Genomic DNA, 19816 nt, shown 5'->3' with positions numbered 1-19816 from the left:
AGGAAAGGCACTCAGCACATATTTCAAGGTATTCATATGGCACAACGAAAACAGTTGTGGGGGCTCATAATGGCTCAGCTGTAACTGTTGGCTAATCTAGTTGCGGGGGAAGTGAGCGATTCTGGGTCCAGAGCAAAAGGATTGTGCCCCAGAATCACTGCCACCCACACCCCCAGCAAACCCCCACCCCCAGCAGGCCACCAGGGCTAAGCAAGGGGTGGCTCTTGTCCACACAAGGTCAGAGCTCCCTTTTTCAAACAACTTCTTCAGATGTGGTTAAAATATGACTATAAGTTAACCTTCTTGCATGGCTAATCAAGTGGATTCAGTGGGGAGGCAGCATAGAAATTCTCTAAATAAATGGTCAACCATTATTTAGAAACATGAGACAAGAACAGAGGCTGAAAGGGATTTCATATTTACCTTCAGATGAGGAGTAATGTACTGTAAAACTTTCAGTGTGTTTTTGAGGATTGGGTGGGTTTTTGAGGGTTTTTTAAAAAATGGAGAAAACACCTAGATAATTCCCTATGTTCTCCTTCTCATAACTGGGATAATTAGAACTCTTTCCATATGACAAAGAAGACTTGAGTCTACAAACAACATATTTCCCAAACCTCATTTGATATGATCTTTTTTGGAACAATCACCATCAAAGCATCTCTGAATGCCATGTGGACAAAAAGTGTGCTTTTAAAGACTTACTCCACATCAGCACAATTTCCCTTGCACTTTCATTGCCTCAGGCCCAATTTCTTCCATCAGTGGCAGGCTTTGGGGAGGCTGTTTTTAAAATAAGCAATTGCTAAATCATTATAATGTTATAACAATCTATTATTATTACAAATAGCCAGGGGTTTTTTCTGTAAAAAATGAAAGCTGGGAATTAAAAAAACCTAGTTGATTGGGGCAATAGATTGTTATACTATTATAATGATCTAGCAATTGCCATTTTTAATAGAAACAGTCCAGTGCTTGCGATGGCAGCTGCACGGGGTGGAGAAATTGCCATATGGATACTTGCCATGCCTGGAAGCAGCCAAAGTAAACCTTCTCTTCAGTCCACCAGCATTTACATCACCTCTTCCTCATTATAGCTGTTTACAGAGAGATTGTATACAAGGTTTTCGAAGTACATAGTGATCAATTTCTAATGAGCTTAAAATATTGTCACATAATTTCCTGTAGAGAATGTTACAGAAAAGCATTTCTTGATATCTAGCACTTTCAATGTACAAATGATATTTTCCAGCTAATACAGTTGATTGTAGCCTGAGTTTATTTTATTCATGAGGACATAAAAACAGACAAAAAGAAATAACAGTCATGTTGGTTCATTGCAAACAGGAATATCAGGTGGTTCCAGACTAGCCTTTTCTATCACATTGTCATCTTTCATTCACTCCAAGTGGAAATACACATTACTAAATATCTGGGGATGCTCAAATGCAGGATTTTGTGTGTGGTCCTCAATTTATGTGCAGGCTGTGTCTTGCTCGGCGCATGTGCATGCCACTTTCATCGGAGCTCCTTTTGTGTGATTGCATCTGAAAGTGAGTTGGGAGGACAAAGCACCAATTCAGCTCTGTTTTCGTTGCATGAACAAGTACTTTAGGCTCCTTTGACTTGCCAATTTGCATTTATTTAAGGGGTGAGAAAGTGTCAAGATCTGCATTTCAATGAATGGATGTGAGAGGTGGGGGGAACTGGGATTTTAGTTGCATTCCAGTATCGTCTTCATTTTTCTGCCTCTTTCAGATCTGATAGGAGGCATTTTTTTGGAAAAAATACAGCTCCAGTGCCAGGCTGTCTATTATTAAAATGCTATTTAGGTTTTTCAGGACTTCTGCTCCTTAAAATTTTCCTCCCTTCCTTATGCTCCCATATTAATGTGCTACTTCCTGTTTCTCCCATATGGTATCTCCCATTCGACAAAGGGAAGCTTAAGTACTTTGTAGATTGCCAAAGCCACATCTCCTTTTAAATAATACTTTTAAATTATTTTAATAGTGAATTTTCCAAAATTACCAACTATTTTTTTTAAATTATGAACAAAATTTTTGTTTTCACTAGAGTGAAAAATGGTCCTCCCCATCCCTGCTATGATTTAGAAAAGGACGTGATACGTTTGAATGAAAACAAAGGACCAAAGGGAAATCTACAGGGAGACTCTCTAATAATTTTACATCTCAGCAGACATATGGTAGGCTATTGTCTGTAGTGATGGATTTCTGGGGAATACTAATATTAAGCAATTGGAACACACATACCCTGCTGCCAACTAGTTGTGGAAGGATAATCTTTCAACAGCACAAAACAATGCTTGTATGGCTTAGGACACAATTAGGACCAACCAGAAGTAGCAATAAAATGTTCAGGTACATCAGAATTTTTCCTCAAAATTCTTCCTAATTGAATGTTAGCAAAAGAAACCAAAGAAAAGCATAATGGTAAGGCTGACAGCTTGGGAGTGGGGAGAGGGAAGAAATGGTGCTAGTGATTTATACAGCTAGACAATCATCACTTTTACATGAATGCTTCTTCAGTATGTCCCAGTAGGATGCAGGGATGGTGGTTATATAAAGTGGAAGGCACTAATCTAAAAGTGCCTCACACAATGGATATATCTTAACCCAGACCCAAATGCCGAGGTCAGTAAGTGGTGAATTTTACCACCATGCTCTCTCCATCAGACACAATATATTCCCCAGCACCTGAAACAAGAGAAGAAATGTGATGAGAAAACTTCAATGGCATGGACAATGACATAATCAACCCTAATTTTCTACTTTTGTGCCAAGTCTTTTCATTAGTTTGCCAGTCTACCCATCCCCACCTGCCCATTTCTCAACTGCTGACTGCTCCTCACTTTCCTTTCAGGCCTGCAATTCTGCACGCAACCATTATTCCAACCTCCCATTCTTCACTTCTCATGCCCTCTCCCATTCCACTCCAACCTCTCCTCCAGCTTTCACTCCCTGTCTTCTTTTACCCCCCATTGCTAACCCCTTTCTCCCTCACCTTTGCTCAAGGGAGTTTCCCCGCTCAAGAGCTGCCAGTAGGTCCGCTTGTTATTGTCAGCCACCAGGCCTCGCACTGAGGTGATATATGGGCCCCAGGTACTATTCACGTATGTGAATCTGGTTCAAGAGAAATAAGCAGAAGCTCTCAATTACCCTGCAAGGAATAAACAGCTCCAAACCCCTTACACACACATACACACCTGCACCCACTCCTATGATGCAAGACATCTACAATAGCTATTTCTTTATAATTTGTATGGTTCTTTCATATTTTGGAAGCAAAAAACTTATAGACAGTTTGCCTATACTTTCTTATGAGAAACAAAATCCCAAAAGATAGCAATACATTTTTTCAAATCATCTGTTTGTTACATGGACTGACTGAATTAAACAATCTGTAGGGTTCAGTCTGCATGGTGATCAACTTCAAATCATTTAGGTGAGAAGTTTCTTTGGAACAAAAAATGTCTTCAAATAAGGAAGCTAAATCTTCCAGGAAAAAACTCCTCAGAATTAAGGGAGTTTCCCATGAGACTTTTGTACAAGAGGTTTTCTTAAACAGGTGAGAGTGAAGTATCATAAGCCAGAAACAGCTCAACACAAAGTAAAAAATCCAAATGATGCCCCCATGGAGTAGCAGAAATAGATAATAAAATAATTGACAGTATGCTTCCTTATAATGGTACACCAAGATCAGTGGGAGGCAGATAGCCTAAAGGAAGAAGTGACCCTGAAAAGGTTCTTAACAGCCAGCTTGTCTTACCCTATTGATGCACTGGATGTTTGGATTGTGCCTAGTTTTCCAGGCTAAAAAGCGGCAACCCTAGGGGCATAGAAAAGTGAGGAGATTGAATGCAAACACCAGATCTAAAGATGTCTCATTTTCTAAGATGGAGGAAATAAACTATTGTGATCAGGAGGACCTTCTAGATCTGGGATCAGCTCTCACCACCTACCCTTTGGTTACCAAATGCTACAGGCACACTGAAACAGAATTCTAGGGGAGTGGAGTGAAAACCAGGCAAATTTAGAAGAAAAACAAGAGGTTAATCTATTTCACCTACACATTTCTAAATGTAGACACGCACTGAAATTCTTAACTATTAAAATCCATGGGGGGGCAGGGGGGCAGAGTCATAGGTTCCAGAAAGCATATATTTTCCTGTTTCAGAAAGCTTGACTTTTTGAACATTTGGAGGCTGCGAATGTTTAGGTATGGAGGAAGAAACATACCGACCAGCTCCTAGGAAATGGAGAGAAGATGCTTCCCTTTAATCAGGATGAGAGAGTTTTTCCAATCATCAGTTGGGAGAAACTGCTAAATCTACTTCTGAGACAGATCTGATGAAAATTGTATAATCTCCCACTGGGCAATGCCACTATGAATACTAAATGTTTGCTTTGGTAGTGCATATACTAAAACTGGAATGATAGAATGGCCCCTATACAAGTATAACGTGCAAATTTGTTCCATATTGAAAGCCAGTATGATGTAGTAGCTAGAGTAATAGACTAGTATCTGGGCAAGCCAGGTTCAATTCCACATTCTGCCATGGAAGCTTGCTGGGTGACCCTGGGCCAAACACACATTCTCAGGCTAACCTACCTCACAGGGTTGATGTGAGGATCAAATGGAGGAGAGTAGAATGATGTAAGCCACTCTGGGCCCTCATTGGGGAGAAAAGCAGGGTAGAAATAAAGTAAAATAAATAATCAATCGCTGGTTTAATTCCATGTCAGCAGAGGGACAGAAATGTCTAAAAATATTATAGCTAAAAAGGCATGACTTATTACAGTCAGCAAGGTGAATGAACTTGTATGCAAAAGCGGAGATTTTATTGGCCAAAAAACAAGACTTTCTGCAACAGTCAGGGCACCAGCTTTCTGGGCAATAAATTGGAAAGAAAGTTAATTTCCCTCCTGTAAAGTGAAGAAGTATTCCTCTAGTGAAATTTTGTACAGTATTATGCAAGCTTTATTCTCATATCCACATAGATGTTCTAAAGAATGCTGGCTTTGAAAACCAAGGTGGTACCTGAATCTCTTGGGATCCTTTTCCTGTGCAACCTCCATGACCTTGAATAATACTGAACCCTCTGGAACAGAGACGCTGGTAGAATCAGTGAAGGTGTTGCTCACACCATCCGTAACCGTGTACATGATTGTAATAAGTCTGCTGGACTGGTGGTGATTAGTGGATGGGATGGTTGGTAGAGCAATCAGAATGAGATCATCTGTTTGGAAATTAGAGAAAATAAAAGCAGTGAGTAACAATGAGATTACTCCAGGGTTAGTGCCATGCCCTTCCCCACAGAACTAGTAATTTCATTTAATAAATTTATATATCCTGCCTTTCTCCCAACATAGTTATAATGACCCACGGTGACAACAACAGAATCAATACAAAAATAGCCAAATCATTAAGACATATCATTTTAAAAAACAGATACGTGAATACAGATAAAGCCAGGGTCTGATGAAGCTGCTCCACCATCTTTCTTAGATAGTTCTGTTTACAGCAGGATTTGAGTCCTGTGGCACCTTAGAGACCAACAAGATTCTTGGGGTATAAGCTTTCGAGAGTCAAAGATCCCTTCTTCAGATACAGGTTGGAGTGGAGATCCCTGAGCCTTTATATCTCACTCAGGAGGTGGGAGGGGTGAAACAAAGATACAATGCAGCTTGATTAGAGCAGAAATTAGCATCTGCAGTGAGATAGGAATCCTATGACTCTGTTCAGCCCCAGCGGTTCCATTGTTCTGAACTTGTAAATGAATTCAAATTCAGCAATGTCATATTATAATCTGCCCTTGAAGTTTCTTTGTTTGAGGACTGTCACTTTTAGGTCACCAATGGAATGTCCTAGAAGATAAAAATGTTCTCCCACTGGTTTTTGAAAGTTGTGATTTTTTATGTCAAATTTATGTACATTTATTCTTTTGTGTAGGGACTGACCTGTTTGTCCAATAGAAGGGCACTGCTGACACTCCCACCTCCTGACTTTGATTTAAAGGCTCCAGGATCTCCGCTTCTCCCAGCATCTGAAGAAGGGAGCTTTGACTCTTGGAAGCTTATACCCTGAAAATCTTGTTGGCCTCTAAGTGGGATGCTGGATTCAAATCCTGATGTTCTACTGCAGACCAATATAGCTACCTACCTGAAACTATCTTCTGTTTTACAGCCATTCCTGAAGTCCCTAAGAGTAGAGGTACCTGCCTCACCCCTTCCAGGAGGCTGTTCCATAGCATCAGGTCAGCAATAAAAAAAAAGACTGTAACAGATGGTATCCCTAAAGAGTGGAGGGGACTGCTAGGAGACGCTATTGTGAGGAGTACAATTGCTGCACAGGTTAAATTGGACCCCAAAACAAATAGGCAGCCAGTGAAGAGGCTTCCGGACTGCTATGAAATGGTGCCAGTAGGCAGAGCCTGCTAATAAATGTGCTGCCACATTGTTCACCAAATGAATTTTCAAAACAGGCTTCAAACACAGATCAGTGTGGCAGAAATGCTAGCAGAAAACTGGGTTAACTTCTGAACTAAATGCAGTTAGAAAAGGCATTTTTAGCAACTATATTTACCTGTTTTTCTAACAGGAGATCTAAATCCAATAGAACTCCCAAGCTCTTAACTGAATCCTTCAATGAAAGTTGCATGGCACCCATAGTGGGAGAATGACCCTATTCAGTATAGGCATCACCTTCATCTTATTTGGATTCAGATATAACACGAATTATTATTTGGGTGCCCAACCTAACTTTTTAGATGTAGGATTGAAGTAACCCACACCAAAACAGCTGTGTTCCTATGCATAGTTCCAAATGCGGTGAAGGGGGAGGAGGGGCTTCAGGCTTTCCTTCCACAGTATTTTCACCAGTGGAAATGGCTGCCCGGGGAAGGGGGCTGTTTGATCCTTTCTTGGACATGTGGAGCTTCAGGGAGGGATGAATGGGCCTTCCAGTATCAGTTTCTACTGCTGAAAACAACGCGGGTGGAAAGCCTGAAGCCTCCCCCATCAGAGTGTTCGGAGCTGTGCAGAACACCACGACGCTTTCAAGGTGAGTTATACCAATTCTACATGTGACAACAAGTCGGGCTAGACATGCCTTCCGATACTATGGGTCACTCTAAATGTTACTTCCTTCACATGTTCACCGTGGAGCCAACCCAGGCTCACAGCAGCTCTGGGAAATGGCTTGTATTAAAAAAGGAGAACCCAAAAGGGCTTGGAAAGCTGCCACCAGGGAAGGGAGAGCTCTTGCCTTTCTCCCAAGCTTTTTCCCCCCATGCAAAATCAATGTGAGAGCGCAGTTTTCCCATTTCTGTTGCTGCACGTGCACACAATATCTCCACATGCAGCAGCAGAAATAGGAAAACTCCCTTCCCCGCACACACACACAGTGGCCGTTTCCACACGGCTTACCTTATTCTGCAAAATAGCGAAATCTCACAAGAAGATGCAGTTATCGCGTCTTCTCGCGAGATTTTGCGCGAGATTTCACTATTTTGCAGAATAAGGTAAGCCGTGTGGAAACGGCCAGTTTTTTGCATGGGGAAAAAAGCTCGAGAGAAAGGCAGGAGCTCTCCCTTCCCCTGTAGCAGCTTTCCAAGCCCATTTGGCTCTCCTTTTTTATATACAAGCCACTTCCCAGAGCTGCTGTGTCTGCGGAGCCCCGGGATGGCTCTGTGGCAAACTCGTGAAGGAAGTAACGTTTACAGTGACCCTACATATTATTTTGTTCAGACGTCTGTCTCTTTCATGTTAAATAACATGGAAGAGAGCACCAAATATAGTCACTGATATTAATATGAGGAAATATAAATGATCTATAGTTCATTCTTGGAAATGGTGCACCAGGATCCCAGTTAAACATGCCTTGGCTACATTCAGACTGTACTACTGTAACATGGTCTATGGGGTTACCTTTGCAAAGGGTCTGAAACTTCAGCTGGTATAGAATGGGGCAGCCAGAATGTTATAGGGAAGACAGTTTACCATGAGATTACATATCCCCAGTTTTATACCAAATTATACTGGTATAAATTATACTGGTATATTTTAGTTAGTTTTCAGTTCCATTTCAGCCTTGGATCAATGTATCTCAGGGGCTATCTATACTCCTGAGATTGAGAGATGCTGGCCTTCTTTATGTGCCAGCGTTAACTGAAGCAGAAAGGAGAGGGTCTTTTTAGCTGTAGTTTCCAAAACTCTGGAATTCCTTGCCCATCTATTGTAGAGTACAGTCCACCCCATTTTGTTCTCTTTCTGGAAACTAGTTGATGGCCATTCTTTTCCAGAAGGCCTTTGAAGAGGGTAGAGTCCCTGTAGGCTGATTTTAGTGCTAGGCATTTTTGTTTATATGGCTTGTACTGACTTTTGGTTTATTAATACTAAGGGTTTTTTAATGGCTTTATTACTATGTACATTTGGGGCTTTTACCTCTTGGATTTTTACCTGTTTTTTGCCCGTTTACATGGATCCCTAGTTTTATGCAGTTGGTTGCTGTTTTTATGTTGTACTTGTTGCATTTTAATTTTTTCAAAATATTGTAAGTCATCTGAATACCCAGAAGAACATTATGTAAATAAAGTAAGATAACCCTCATTCCTAAAATAATCTCATGTGCCCGGAAATGGCTGCCTGACTGGACCTCATAGTCTAATTGTTTTAAGTCCTTTAGGGAGTCAGTTATTATATTTAAAACTAAATAAATATAATAATGTGGTGATGGAGGGCACTGTTAAGTCATAGCTGACTTATGGTGATCCCTAGTGGGGTTTTCAAGGTAAGAAACTAACAGAAGGGTTTGCTATTGCCCCCTTCTGCAGTCCTGCTCTTCCTTGGAATGTCTCCCATCCAATTATTAACCAAGGTCACCCCTGCTTAGCTTTGGAGATCAGACAAAATAAGACTTGCTTAGGCTGTCCAGGTCAGAGTAAACACAATAATAAACTTTCAAGCTTATGTTGATTATATCAGAGCTATATGACCAGAATTACATTCATATCCAAAACATGATCATACTTATGAAGCTTATGATGATAACGCTCTGGGGGGGGGAGCGCTCCTGCTCAGTGAAAGAGCCTCTGCTTTGTATGCAGAAAGTCCCAGGTTCAATCCCTGGAATCTCCAATTAAAAAGGAGCAGTAGGTGAAAGACCTCCACCTGAGACCCTGGAAAACCACTCCCAGTCTGAGTAGACAATATTAACTTGGATGGACTGATAGTCTGATTCAGTATAAGGCAGCTTTGTGAGATTGCCAAACAAGGACCAAACGGTCTACAGAAACTTGATAGATAATAACAATAATGCAATTTTAATGAAAGTGCCAATGCAATGAGTACAAAAAGTGCAAGGTAAGTATTCCAGCATATATACTCCAAAAATACTAGGGACTATCCATCTGCATGCATGTAGCCCCAATGCATTGAATACAGTCCATACAACACACGTATAATAACATGCATATGTGAGATGTGAGAAACATGCTTTGTGAGATTAACAACCCACTGCTAAATCCTTGGGACTCAACTCTCCTAATCAAGATTCTTTGCCCATTAGGGTTCTTGAAGCCTAAGTGGGAATATTTTATTTACCTTTCCCTATAGAGCAGTTGATTGTGCTCACATCAAGATAGGTGCGGTCCTCCAAAGAGGGAAGTAGCTGGGCAGCAGCCATGGGGTGATCAAAAGTGCCTTTAGGTATCTCACTCACGACTCTGTCCAAAGTCTGCCGGCAGTTCCATGATTCAGGGGTGAGATACTCGTTGGCTACGGACAGAGCCTGAAGAGAACAGAGAGGGAGTGTAAATGGGAAGAATCAACTATATGGAGTTTAACAACATACATTAGGTTTGCCAACCTCCAGGTGGGGGCTGGAGTTCTCCCAGAATTACAACCAAAGATGTTCCCTGGAAGAAATGGCAGCTTCGGAGAGTGGACTCCATAGCATCACATCTCCATGGAGCTTCCTCTCCTGCCCAAACTCCACCCTCCCAGGTTCCACCTCCAAATCTCCAGGCATTTCTCAAGCCAAAATTCCTAACCCCAGCATACATGGACAACGGCAACAGTAAAGAAAACAGAGGAAAAAGGGGGTGGGGGAAGGACAGTAAGTAGAAGAAGCAGTTTGTTCACAACTACATGATTACATATTTTGCTATGTAGGGGAAAGCGCTCTATGAATATTTTAATGAATAAATAAATCACTTGGCATATATACTCTGTGATTTCTAACATGTCATTTTCACATGTTATACAAGTCTGATTCCTGTCCAACGAATGCTTGGAATCACAGAATAACCATTCTGGAAGGGCAGTGTTTGAATAATGAAGAATCACAAAATAGAGGTGTGAACAGTGTAAAAGGCATGCAGATTCTTATGATTATGTCAGTCAGGAATTCTGGAACTCAGTTGATTGGACCTCAGGTAAGTTGTGTATTGGCATGGCAACACAGAGAAACCATAACCAGGGAAGGCTTTTCTTCACTTCATCCAAAATATGAGAATATATGAATTTATTTCTATTCTGCATCTGAAGGTCTGAAAAGGGTCCTTATTTATACACAAGTTGTATCTCCTGTGTACTCTAAAGCTGTGTACTGTCTCACTTGCTCTTCCCTCCCACACATGGAAAAACATCCAGCTTTTTTGATGCAGTGAGGCAGGAGGGCGGCTGCATGGAAACTGAATGCCATTCCCTACTCCTATAATTGCTGTCACCTGGATGGCCTCCCCAGTGCTGTACATGTTCCCGATCACTCCGTCACTGCTTTTCTGCTCCAGGATTTTGTTCAGCAGCCACTGTATATTTGCTGTTATAGTCCCATTTGCCTCGGGTAGCGTGGAGTTATCTGTGCTCTGAATGCAGATCTGAGCGAGGACTGCTATGGATGCTATGTCTAAAGAGGAATACCCCCCAAAAATGCAGATAGTCACAAAGTCAGTTTTCATCCTCCTCCAACATAGCACATAACCCAGAGCAAGCGTCCATGGGAATCCCAAACATAACCTTCATAGGGAGAGGCACAACAAAACTTTATAGTCAGCCACATTTTGTATCCCTGGAAGTCCGCTATGCATCCTAGATACAAAGAGGCTTTAATAGCATGGTCTGAAGGATGCATTTTTCTCCTTTCTGACTTGCTGTTTTGAACATTCAACCTGATGAAGAGTTCTAGAGGACCTGAAAGTTTGCACAATGTTTTGTGTTACTTTGTTTGTTCTTATTAAGAAGTATTACGTGGGTTTTGGATTTTGCTATAGATCAATGTGGCTACCCACTTTTTTTGTCAGCACAAGGAACCATCCCTATGTTTGACTCCATCCTCTCTTGTCTCTGTATCTCATGACAAGGAAAGTCAATGACTAACTAAAGATAAAACATTCCCATTCATATTTTGGATCAAACCACTTAGTTCAGCATTTAGTCTGGTAACACGGTTATCTCAGGAATAATGGCAAGCAAGGGAAAAAAGTAATAACTCCTTTATTGTAGCATAGCATCAAATAATCAGAAGTAATTGTTTCCAAAAACTGAAACTACATTTCTGATTGTCATAATTAATAGCAACTGTGATAACTGATTCATTAGTAATTACCTACCCACAGAGAACTGGCCACCAAGGTAATACTTTTTCTGTTCTGGAATGAACAAGTCTGCTGTCTTGCTGAGTGAGAAGCTACCCTGAAGTTGGCAGAGGGTGAGAACACACAAGCCAAGTTGGTAATAGTTGCTCAGAGGATTGCCATAGATTTCTGAGGGGAAAGAACCAAACGCAGAAGTCATCAGTTTGAGCAACTTCCAACTTGGATATTATGAGGCAGAGGGAAGAAATTTATGGGAGAATAGATGGAACAAGGCTGGAAGAGGAAGATATTGAATACAACTGGGGGTGGAGGGGTGGGTAGAGAATCAATATGAGGAGAAAGTATGAGATGGGGTATTATTTTTAAAAAGAAGACAAAGCAAAAAGAAGACGATGGAAGATATTGAATATGACCCGGGGGCGGGGGTGGAGGTAGAGAATCAAAATGGGGAGAAGGTATGAGGCTGGGTATTATTTTTAAAAAGGTGGAAGCAAAGCAAATAGAACTGATAAGATGGAGGAGAAGAATCTCTCCCCGATATGGCGAGTCTCTGTTGCTCACTGATATTCTCCAGCTCCATCTCAAACTTCTTTTCTAATAGTTGCACCAGATCAAGACTGGTTCCTTTGGCAGATACTTTTCGGGGATCAGAGCAAGAAGCCTGGTGAGCCAGGGCATAGAGGGCAACCTGGCCTGAAGAGAAAGATTTTCCTGAAAAATAGAACAGAAATAGGGATTAATAATGCCTCCATTTGTCTGACTTCATTTCCTGTTTTTTAATTGACTGTCTGTCTGTGTTTCCATTTGCCTGTATTGCGTGTTAGTTTTCCTTCCCTCTCAAGACAAATTCACACAATCAATTTTTGATTATGAGAGGTACGCTGATCTTCCTCAAATATGCAACTGTATGGGTAACAAGAGAACAGAGTTATGCTGCATATTGTTAGTAGCAATTTCTGTTGTTACAATGCCATAACCATTTTATAGTTTGCTATGCAGCGTCTATGAAAGAACTGCAGTACTACAAAGACTGGAAGTTGCTTCAAGATCCTTTTTAAGAAAACTATGAACTAAGAGGAGCGAGGGAAATGGACTTTATTCAGAGTCAATTTTTGCTCTGATACACAATGTAACTCAGGCTACTTTGGTTATGTTGTTGCATATAATTACAGGTGAAGTGGAATTTACCGAGAGGCAGGGCTTTTTTTCTGAGAAACGAGGTGTTGGAACTCAGTGGTACCATATTCTGGGAACTGACGTCATCGCACAGGGTGTGGCCAATTTGGGAGTGCTCATGCGATTTGAGTCTACTTGCCTCCCCCACCCCAGGCTGATTTGGGACCGATCCTGGCCGTTTTGGACCCGTTTCGGCCATTTTGGGCCCATTTTGGCACAATTTGGGCCCAAAGCAGCCAGGATCAGGCTGCTGTTGGGCGGGGGAATGTTCCCCCACTCAGCAGCGGCCTAATCTTGGCTGTTTTGGGCCCAATCCTGACCATTTCAGGCCCATTTTGGCTATTTTGGGCCCATTTCAGCCCAGGAACAGCCAGGATCGAGCCTCTGCTCAGTGGGGGAATGTTTCCCCACCAAGCAGCAGCCCAATCCTGGCTGTTTGGGGCCCATTTTGGTCATTATGGGCCCAAAACAGCCAGGATCAGGCCATTGCTGGGCAGGGAAGTGAGCCATTTTGGGCCCCCTTTGGCCCTTTTGGGTCCAATTCAGACCCGAAATGGCCAGGATTGGGCTGCTGCCCAGCAGAGGCCCGATCCTGGCTGGAGCATTCTGGCAGAAAAAAAGCCCTGCCAGGAGGTAATGGTTATCATCATTTACTAGGAACTGCACATGTTGGGGAAAGTGGGATTATGTTTTTGTGTGTCTGCAAGCGGTATCCAAGGTATGGCTGGAGAGCACATGAAACAGGGACTAGGCTGATGCTGAGCAGGGATAGGGCAAGGGTGGATTGGGACAAAAAAATAGGCCTGGGCTCACCTCACCTCCCAGCCCCTAGAGGAGGAAGGGAAGGGTGGAGGAAAAAAGAGCCAGCCAGACCTGCCCTTCACAAAGTGTGGTTCAGCTGAACACAGGTGCCTAGCTCTGCTGGGCTGCACACACCCCTACATGGTTCACACAGGCCAGGAGCCACATTCCCCAGGCCATTTCCAGCACTTCTACCCTGGGCTGAACTGGCCCAAGTGGGGGAGAGGAAGACCGGCCAATAGCCTATTGGGAAATTTCCTGGTGGCTATAATGGCCAATCTGCCCCTGGACATGGACTGGTCATTACCTAGATGGGAGACCTGCTGGAAACCTTTTAAATTCTCTTTAAATTCCAGGATGGAAGAAAGGAGTGGGATTTCAATACCGTAACCGCCACCACTTACCATTCTGCACCCTGTCTACTGCATCCTGGGCAATCCGCTGAAGCAGTATTTGGTTAGTGCTGTTGTTGTGTTCCCGAGCCAGTTGAAGAGCCAACAAGACACTAGGGTTTGGAAGGGCTTCAGGAGCAGTAGCTGATTGGATCATCTTGTTGAGCAGATAAGCCACCTGGGGGCGCTGTTCCTCGCTCACAGCTAAACATGAAGCACAATACTGAGAAATCACATATGGAGCCCTGCCCAGTCTCTCTTTCTGCTTGGAAAGAAAGCAGAAGATGACTCCATAATGTAATCTATTACAAACTGTTGCGTAAAGCTACAAAAAGGAAATTGTTTGAACTTCCTTTTCCTCAGTAAATATGAAGAGTCATCACACACTTGCCAACACTTGTAAATCTGAAAATGATAGATTTAATCTCCATCCCTAATCTAAAGATCCCAGTCCATGGTCCGTGTAACAGTATGTTAGGTATTCTAGTATTTTGATTCTTTATGATTCTATCCTTAACTATTTGGATGGTTTATCTATATCTATATATCTATATATCTATATATCTATATCTATATCTAGAGAGAGAGAGAGAGAGAGAGAGAGAGAGAGAGAAAATTTTAAGGTTGGCTGAGAAAAAGATCTCTGTTCAGCTTTGTTTAAAGAAGTGTTAATGAGTGCTTACTGCTTATCTTGGCAATCTATATTCATTGTATTAACAACTCTCAAACCAGTGAAAAAGGGGAAGTCCTTCAGCAGACAAACTGGTTTGACTAGCTTTCTTTGACCCTTAACATTTACATAAGTCAATCTATAGCCCTACAGGGGAATGTGGTCACTTCCACGCTAGCTATTTAGTGTGGAACGGACATCAATTGTTTAATTACTTTTTAATGGAGGATTTACAGGAGGTCATTACCAGCCCATTGCAGTTCATATTTTGAGCTCTAACTTAACAACTATTTCTAAATTTGTAATTCATAATTTATTTTAACTGCAAGTGTAAGCCACTTGGAATGAATTTCCTCTGAAAAAGTTGGATTAAAAATAACAAACCAGGACCAATCCAATCACTGGCCCAGTCCACAATGCATATTCATATTTATGCTTTTCTTACAATAATTACCAAATATTACCAAAGGAATAAAATCAGATCTCATTATTTTGCTTCTGTTTCTTATTTTTGCTATAATTATTCTTGCTTTAATTACTACTTTTTCTCTTCAAAGGTAACAACACTGGCTTGGTAGTGCTGTCAGGACTCCCTAGCAACCAAAGGAGTGGGGGTCATGGTATTTACCGGGCTTCACATGCACACACATGCACACACACTCCCAGCCAGGTTTGACAATGTCAGTTCCAGAAGTGACATCATTGTGCTGCTGGCTGCAAGAGTGCTCCCATGCTTCATGCAAGGCCGAAGTCAGCCCTGTGCAAAGCGCAGGAGCACTCTTGTGGCCAGCACAATTATGTAACTTTCAGAAGTGACATTGTCATGCCCAGCCAGGAGTGTATACACCACACATTTGCCCGGGTGGCCCGCCAATGGCAAGTGATCACCATGTGGCTTGCCACCTCCCACCTATCAACAGCAATTGGCGGACAGAGGAGCAAACTTCTAGGAGTTTGCCCATCTCCGCCTGGCACCTGGAGCCCTAAGCAACAGCCTGCTTATATTAGAAACTTTAAAAAAAATACTTTTATTTACATATTGTTTCAGACTATTTTCCAAAATACAAAGGGAATGCCAAACATCTATCAGTGATCAAATGTAATATATACATAATGCTTTGAATGTTGGTTAACTACTCTAATTGGCCTGTAGCACCTTTAAGACTAACCAATTTTATTGTAGCATAAGCTTTCGAGAATCAAGTTCTCTTCGTCAGATGCCTGATTACTACCACAGACTAACACGGCTAACTCCTCTGCATCTAATTGGCCTGAATACTTTGGATTTTTTAAATCAACCATCATCCCAGCCATTAAAATATTCCATAATGATGTTCCATATTTAGGTAATCTTTTAATAACTAAAGATAATAACTTGAGGTAATATAGAAGTCTGTACCCATAATCAACTAACTGAAAATAAGAGTGGTTTAACATACTTGGGCCCTGACCTGGATAGCCCTGGTGAGCCTGATCCTGTCAGATCTCAGAAGCTAAGCAGGGTTGGCCTTGATTAGTAATTGAATGGGAGACCTCCAATGAAAACCACAGCTGCAGAGGCACGCAATGGCAAACCAGCTCTGTTAGTCTCTTGTCATGAAACCCCTACCAGGGGTTGCCATAACCATGTCAGCTCTGACTTGAGGTCACTCTCCACCAACAACATACTTAGAGCAGTAATGTTGTACTTCCTTGAAATGTCTATCAGAGGTCTGTATCGATAATTTTGGTCAAATCAAATACAATTTTCAAGTAAATTTGTAAAGAATGAGGTATAGGGGTAATTCTTTACTTCACTTCTGAAGTCCTGCCTCAGAAATAAGGCACTCTGCACTTGCTAAGAATCAGTCTTTTCTCCAGGAAAAAAACATCCTACAATATGATCTCAACATCTAGAACTAGTTTCTGAAACATATTCCAGAGTTTGTCACTGAGACACCTGGCTAAAATTAAATACAGTAGGTTCTTCAATTGCTGCAGTTGTAAAAGTGACCTGATAATATAGAATGAACTAGAAAATATATTCTGTAAGATAAGTGCCGAAGGTGAGTGCAATAACCTATAGAACAGATAATCACTGTTTTATTACTTTCTTGAAGAAAAGGGCCAACTAGGGATGCCAACTGACCAGGAAAGAAACTTAGCTTGGCCTACTCCTAAACTTTTATTGGCAATGTGATTTTCAAAAATCAGCATACCAAACTCATGCACTGTGGAGATAGTCCTGGTTTTCTGTCAAAGGCTGAAAGCAGAGCTGTTGTTAAAAGCGCTGATCTTGGAGTGGGGAGTTGATAACTCTAGCAACAGAAATAGGCAAGCAGTTTGCCCTTCTTCTGGATCAGATGTAGCCATACAGAGGCATTTGCATGGCATTTGTATATTCTGGTCTTACAATACAGTAAAATGATGATAGGTATAGCACGCAACAAGGGACTGATGCATGAACAGGGAGTATCTAGAAGGGAGAATAAAGCGGCCATGGAGAGGGAGGTAACTACGTGAATTAGGGAGGATCGGGAAAGTCTTGCTGAAGAAGTCTTCTTCGGTGACTGGAAATCTGATAAGTAGTAAGCCTGATAAATAGCAAGGCTGCCTCACAATCACACGGGAAGACAAGAAAGGGGAAATAAAGGGGCTTGGTTAAGGTTGCCAACCAACTACAAAAAGCACAGCTTGGCAGGCACTTGTATCATTACTAGCAGTTTCAGCTATATGAATCAGCAGGTGAAGCTTTTTACAGCAAGGAGATAAACATTATTAGCTCCTACTTTTTACTGACCAAATAACTGATTAATTTGTTTAGATATTTATACCTTACTTTGCTATCCAGTGAGGACCTTAAGTATTTTAGAACATCATTCTCCTTTCTTTCATTTTAAATGGTTTACAACATCATGCTTTGCTTTTTAATTTATCCTCACAAGAATAACTCTGTCAGATAAATTAGACTCAGCTGAGAGGAAGTGACTGGCCCAAAATCACCCAGAGAGTTTCAATGGCAGACTGGGAATTCAAGCCTGGATACTCCAAACCCTAGACAGACACTGTACCTACTATACCACAATGGCACAACCGAAAGGCGATTTCAACATTGGCAAAACAGGGCCCCAGAGGAGATGAGCTTGAGCAGAATAGCTACAATGAGTTGAGGAAGAGAAATAGAAAAGAGCAAATGTCCAGTAGCACCAATAAGACTAACAAAATTTGTGGTAGGGTGCGAGCTTTCATAAGCCACAGCTTCACTATCTGAAGAGCTGTGACTCATGAAAGCTATACCCTACCACAAATTTTGTTAGTCTTATTGGTGCCACTGGACTCTTGCTCTTTTCTAGTAGTACAGATTAACACAGCTAGTCATCTTGAAGAGAAATGAAGACCTAAAGAACCTTGAAACAGATGTGAAGCATGACAGGGAGCCCTGAAGAAACGAGAGAGGTCTGGCATGACCAGAGTAGACCTGTGGGATATCTGTTGTGTTTCATAAAACAGCTGTAAGGGCACCCCTTCAGACGAAGGTTGTTTGGAAAGCCTGCTCCATTGTAACCTAAGAAAATGGAGGTTCAAAGGGCAGCACCCAGGCCTTTTGGTACTCACCACAGCCCAAGCAGCATTGCCTTTGGCTGAGAAGCAGGAACAAGAATCCCAGCACAGCCTTCATCATTGCTCCAGTGCAGGCTTTGCCTCCTGGTTCCTCTTGGGCTCTCCTGGGTTATGACCTGGGCTGCCAAGTATTGAGTAGTCACAGAGAGAAAGAGATGTTCTAAAGTTCTGCCCTCTTCCTCCTCCTCTGTTCCTTCCTTATACAAATAAAGGAACCTTGAGCAATACCAAGCAATGTGGATCTCTGCCCAACAGGAAAGGATAGATTGGGGAATCTTTGCCTGTAATGCATGCATCTTGCTGGGGTTGCTAACTGGCCAGGACAAAAATGTCCTGTCCCTTTAACAGAGGTTTAATGTATGGAAATGGGCAGCTGACCCTTTTCATGACCACCTGGAAAATAAGCCTCTCTTAAAGGGACATTTGTCTCAATGCAGTTGGCAACCATACATCTTGATCTCAGAACCATTAATTCTCTGAGCTACTGCTTATGTGATTCTGATCAAATATCAAATATCTTGTGCTAGGGACTTGTCAGCCAATGGCAGAAGCATACGTTTCTGTGGAGGCTTGGTATTTAATTGGAGCAGAAATCATGGGCAGGGGGTTAACCATTTCATTTTGGGCCATTTCCCACCCACCCCCATCCAAGCTGCTTTCCCCCCAAAGGGGTAAAAATATATCGGTTCCATCTATCTTCCCGTTCAGAAAGAAAAAAAAGTTTGGAGAAGGCAATTTTGAGTAGGAAAATGGTTGAGCACATAAAGGGTTAAGTATCTGCTTGTTATTTCTGGAAACAAAACTGAAAGCATTCTCAACTGCAGTAAAGTTAAAAAAGAAAAAACTTGTCCAGTGATATTTCATGAGTCTTGGCTCATAGTTCCCTTGCCAAGCCTTGTTCAGCAATTAACTTCAATAGGACTTCTTTCCAGCTAAATTGGTTTAAGATTGCAGCCTCAGTATTTGCCTAGTAATTGCTCAGAGTGCATCCAACAGATTGATATTGCTGTTTTATTATAAGATCTAGCATAGATATTACTGGAGACTAACATTATCACAATAGAATGTATAGCTGTTGTATTTTTATCCTTTGGAGCAAACCTAGATCCTTTTTGAGTCTGTCACGGTCTCATGTGTTTAAGATCTGTCACTGCTGCATTAGCAGATTGTTACAGTGTGTAGACTTTGGCTCTACATTATGCCCAACACCCCCCCCCCTTTTTTTCTTTGCTCAACCTGAAGAAAAGCTTGTGCAAACTCAATAGCTTGCTGCATTGTTTTAGCTGATTATAAGAAAGGCATTGCCTTATTGTCTTTTTGGCTATTCCATATGAGTCAGAGTCTTGCAGAAACTCTTTTGTAAACTGCAAATGATTCCACATTAACATGACATGATCAAAGGGAATTCAAAATAAAAACCTAGTTAGAATGCTTCTGAATTACAGTCCTTTGGATTATACTGTGACAGGTGATCTGCTTCCTGTATATCCATTTCAAGGGGACATGGGAGTTTATTGCAGCAAGAACAAAATGGATTCTCATGGTGACTACATTCAAGACTAA

At 41.7% G+C, this 19816-nt stretch overlaps 1 protein-coding gene across 1 annotated transcript; it reads right to left on the bottom strand.

Moving 5' to 3' along the window:
* Positions 1–1256: 1256 nt before the first annotated feature.
* On the bottom strand, positions 1257–18367 carry LOC129324399 (transcobalamin-1-like). The gene is made up of 9 exons (XM_054971648.1): positions 18248–18367; positions 13996–14187; positions 12176–12325; positions 11630–11782; positions 10748–10926; positions 9621–9807; positions 5059–5257; positions 3022–3140; positions 1257–2714 (listed from the first exon to the last, which is right to left on the bottom strand). The coding sequence occupies exons 1-9, from the start codon at positions 18312–18314 to the stop codon at positions 2653–2655; spliced, it is 1308 nt and encodes a 435-aa protein (XP_054827623.1). The 5' UTR covers positions 18315–18367; the 3' UTR covers positions 1257–2652.
* Positions 18368–19816: the final 1449 nt, after the last annotated feature.

This window comes from Eublepharis macularius, chromosome 2 (assembly GCF_028583425.1).
Source record: "Eublepharis macularius isolate TG4126 chromosome 2, MPM_Emac_v1.0, whole genome shotgun sequence".
Lineage (NCBI taxonomy): Eukaryota > Metazoa > Chordata > Lepidosauria > Squamata > Eublepharidae > Eublepharis > Eublepharis macularius.
Note: the sequence above shows the minus strand (reverse complement) of the source record. Positions and strands in the feature narration are given on the sequence as shown.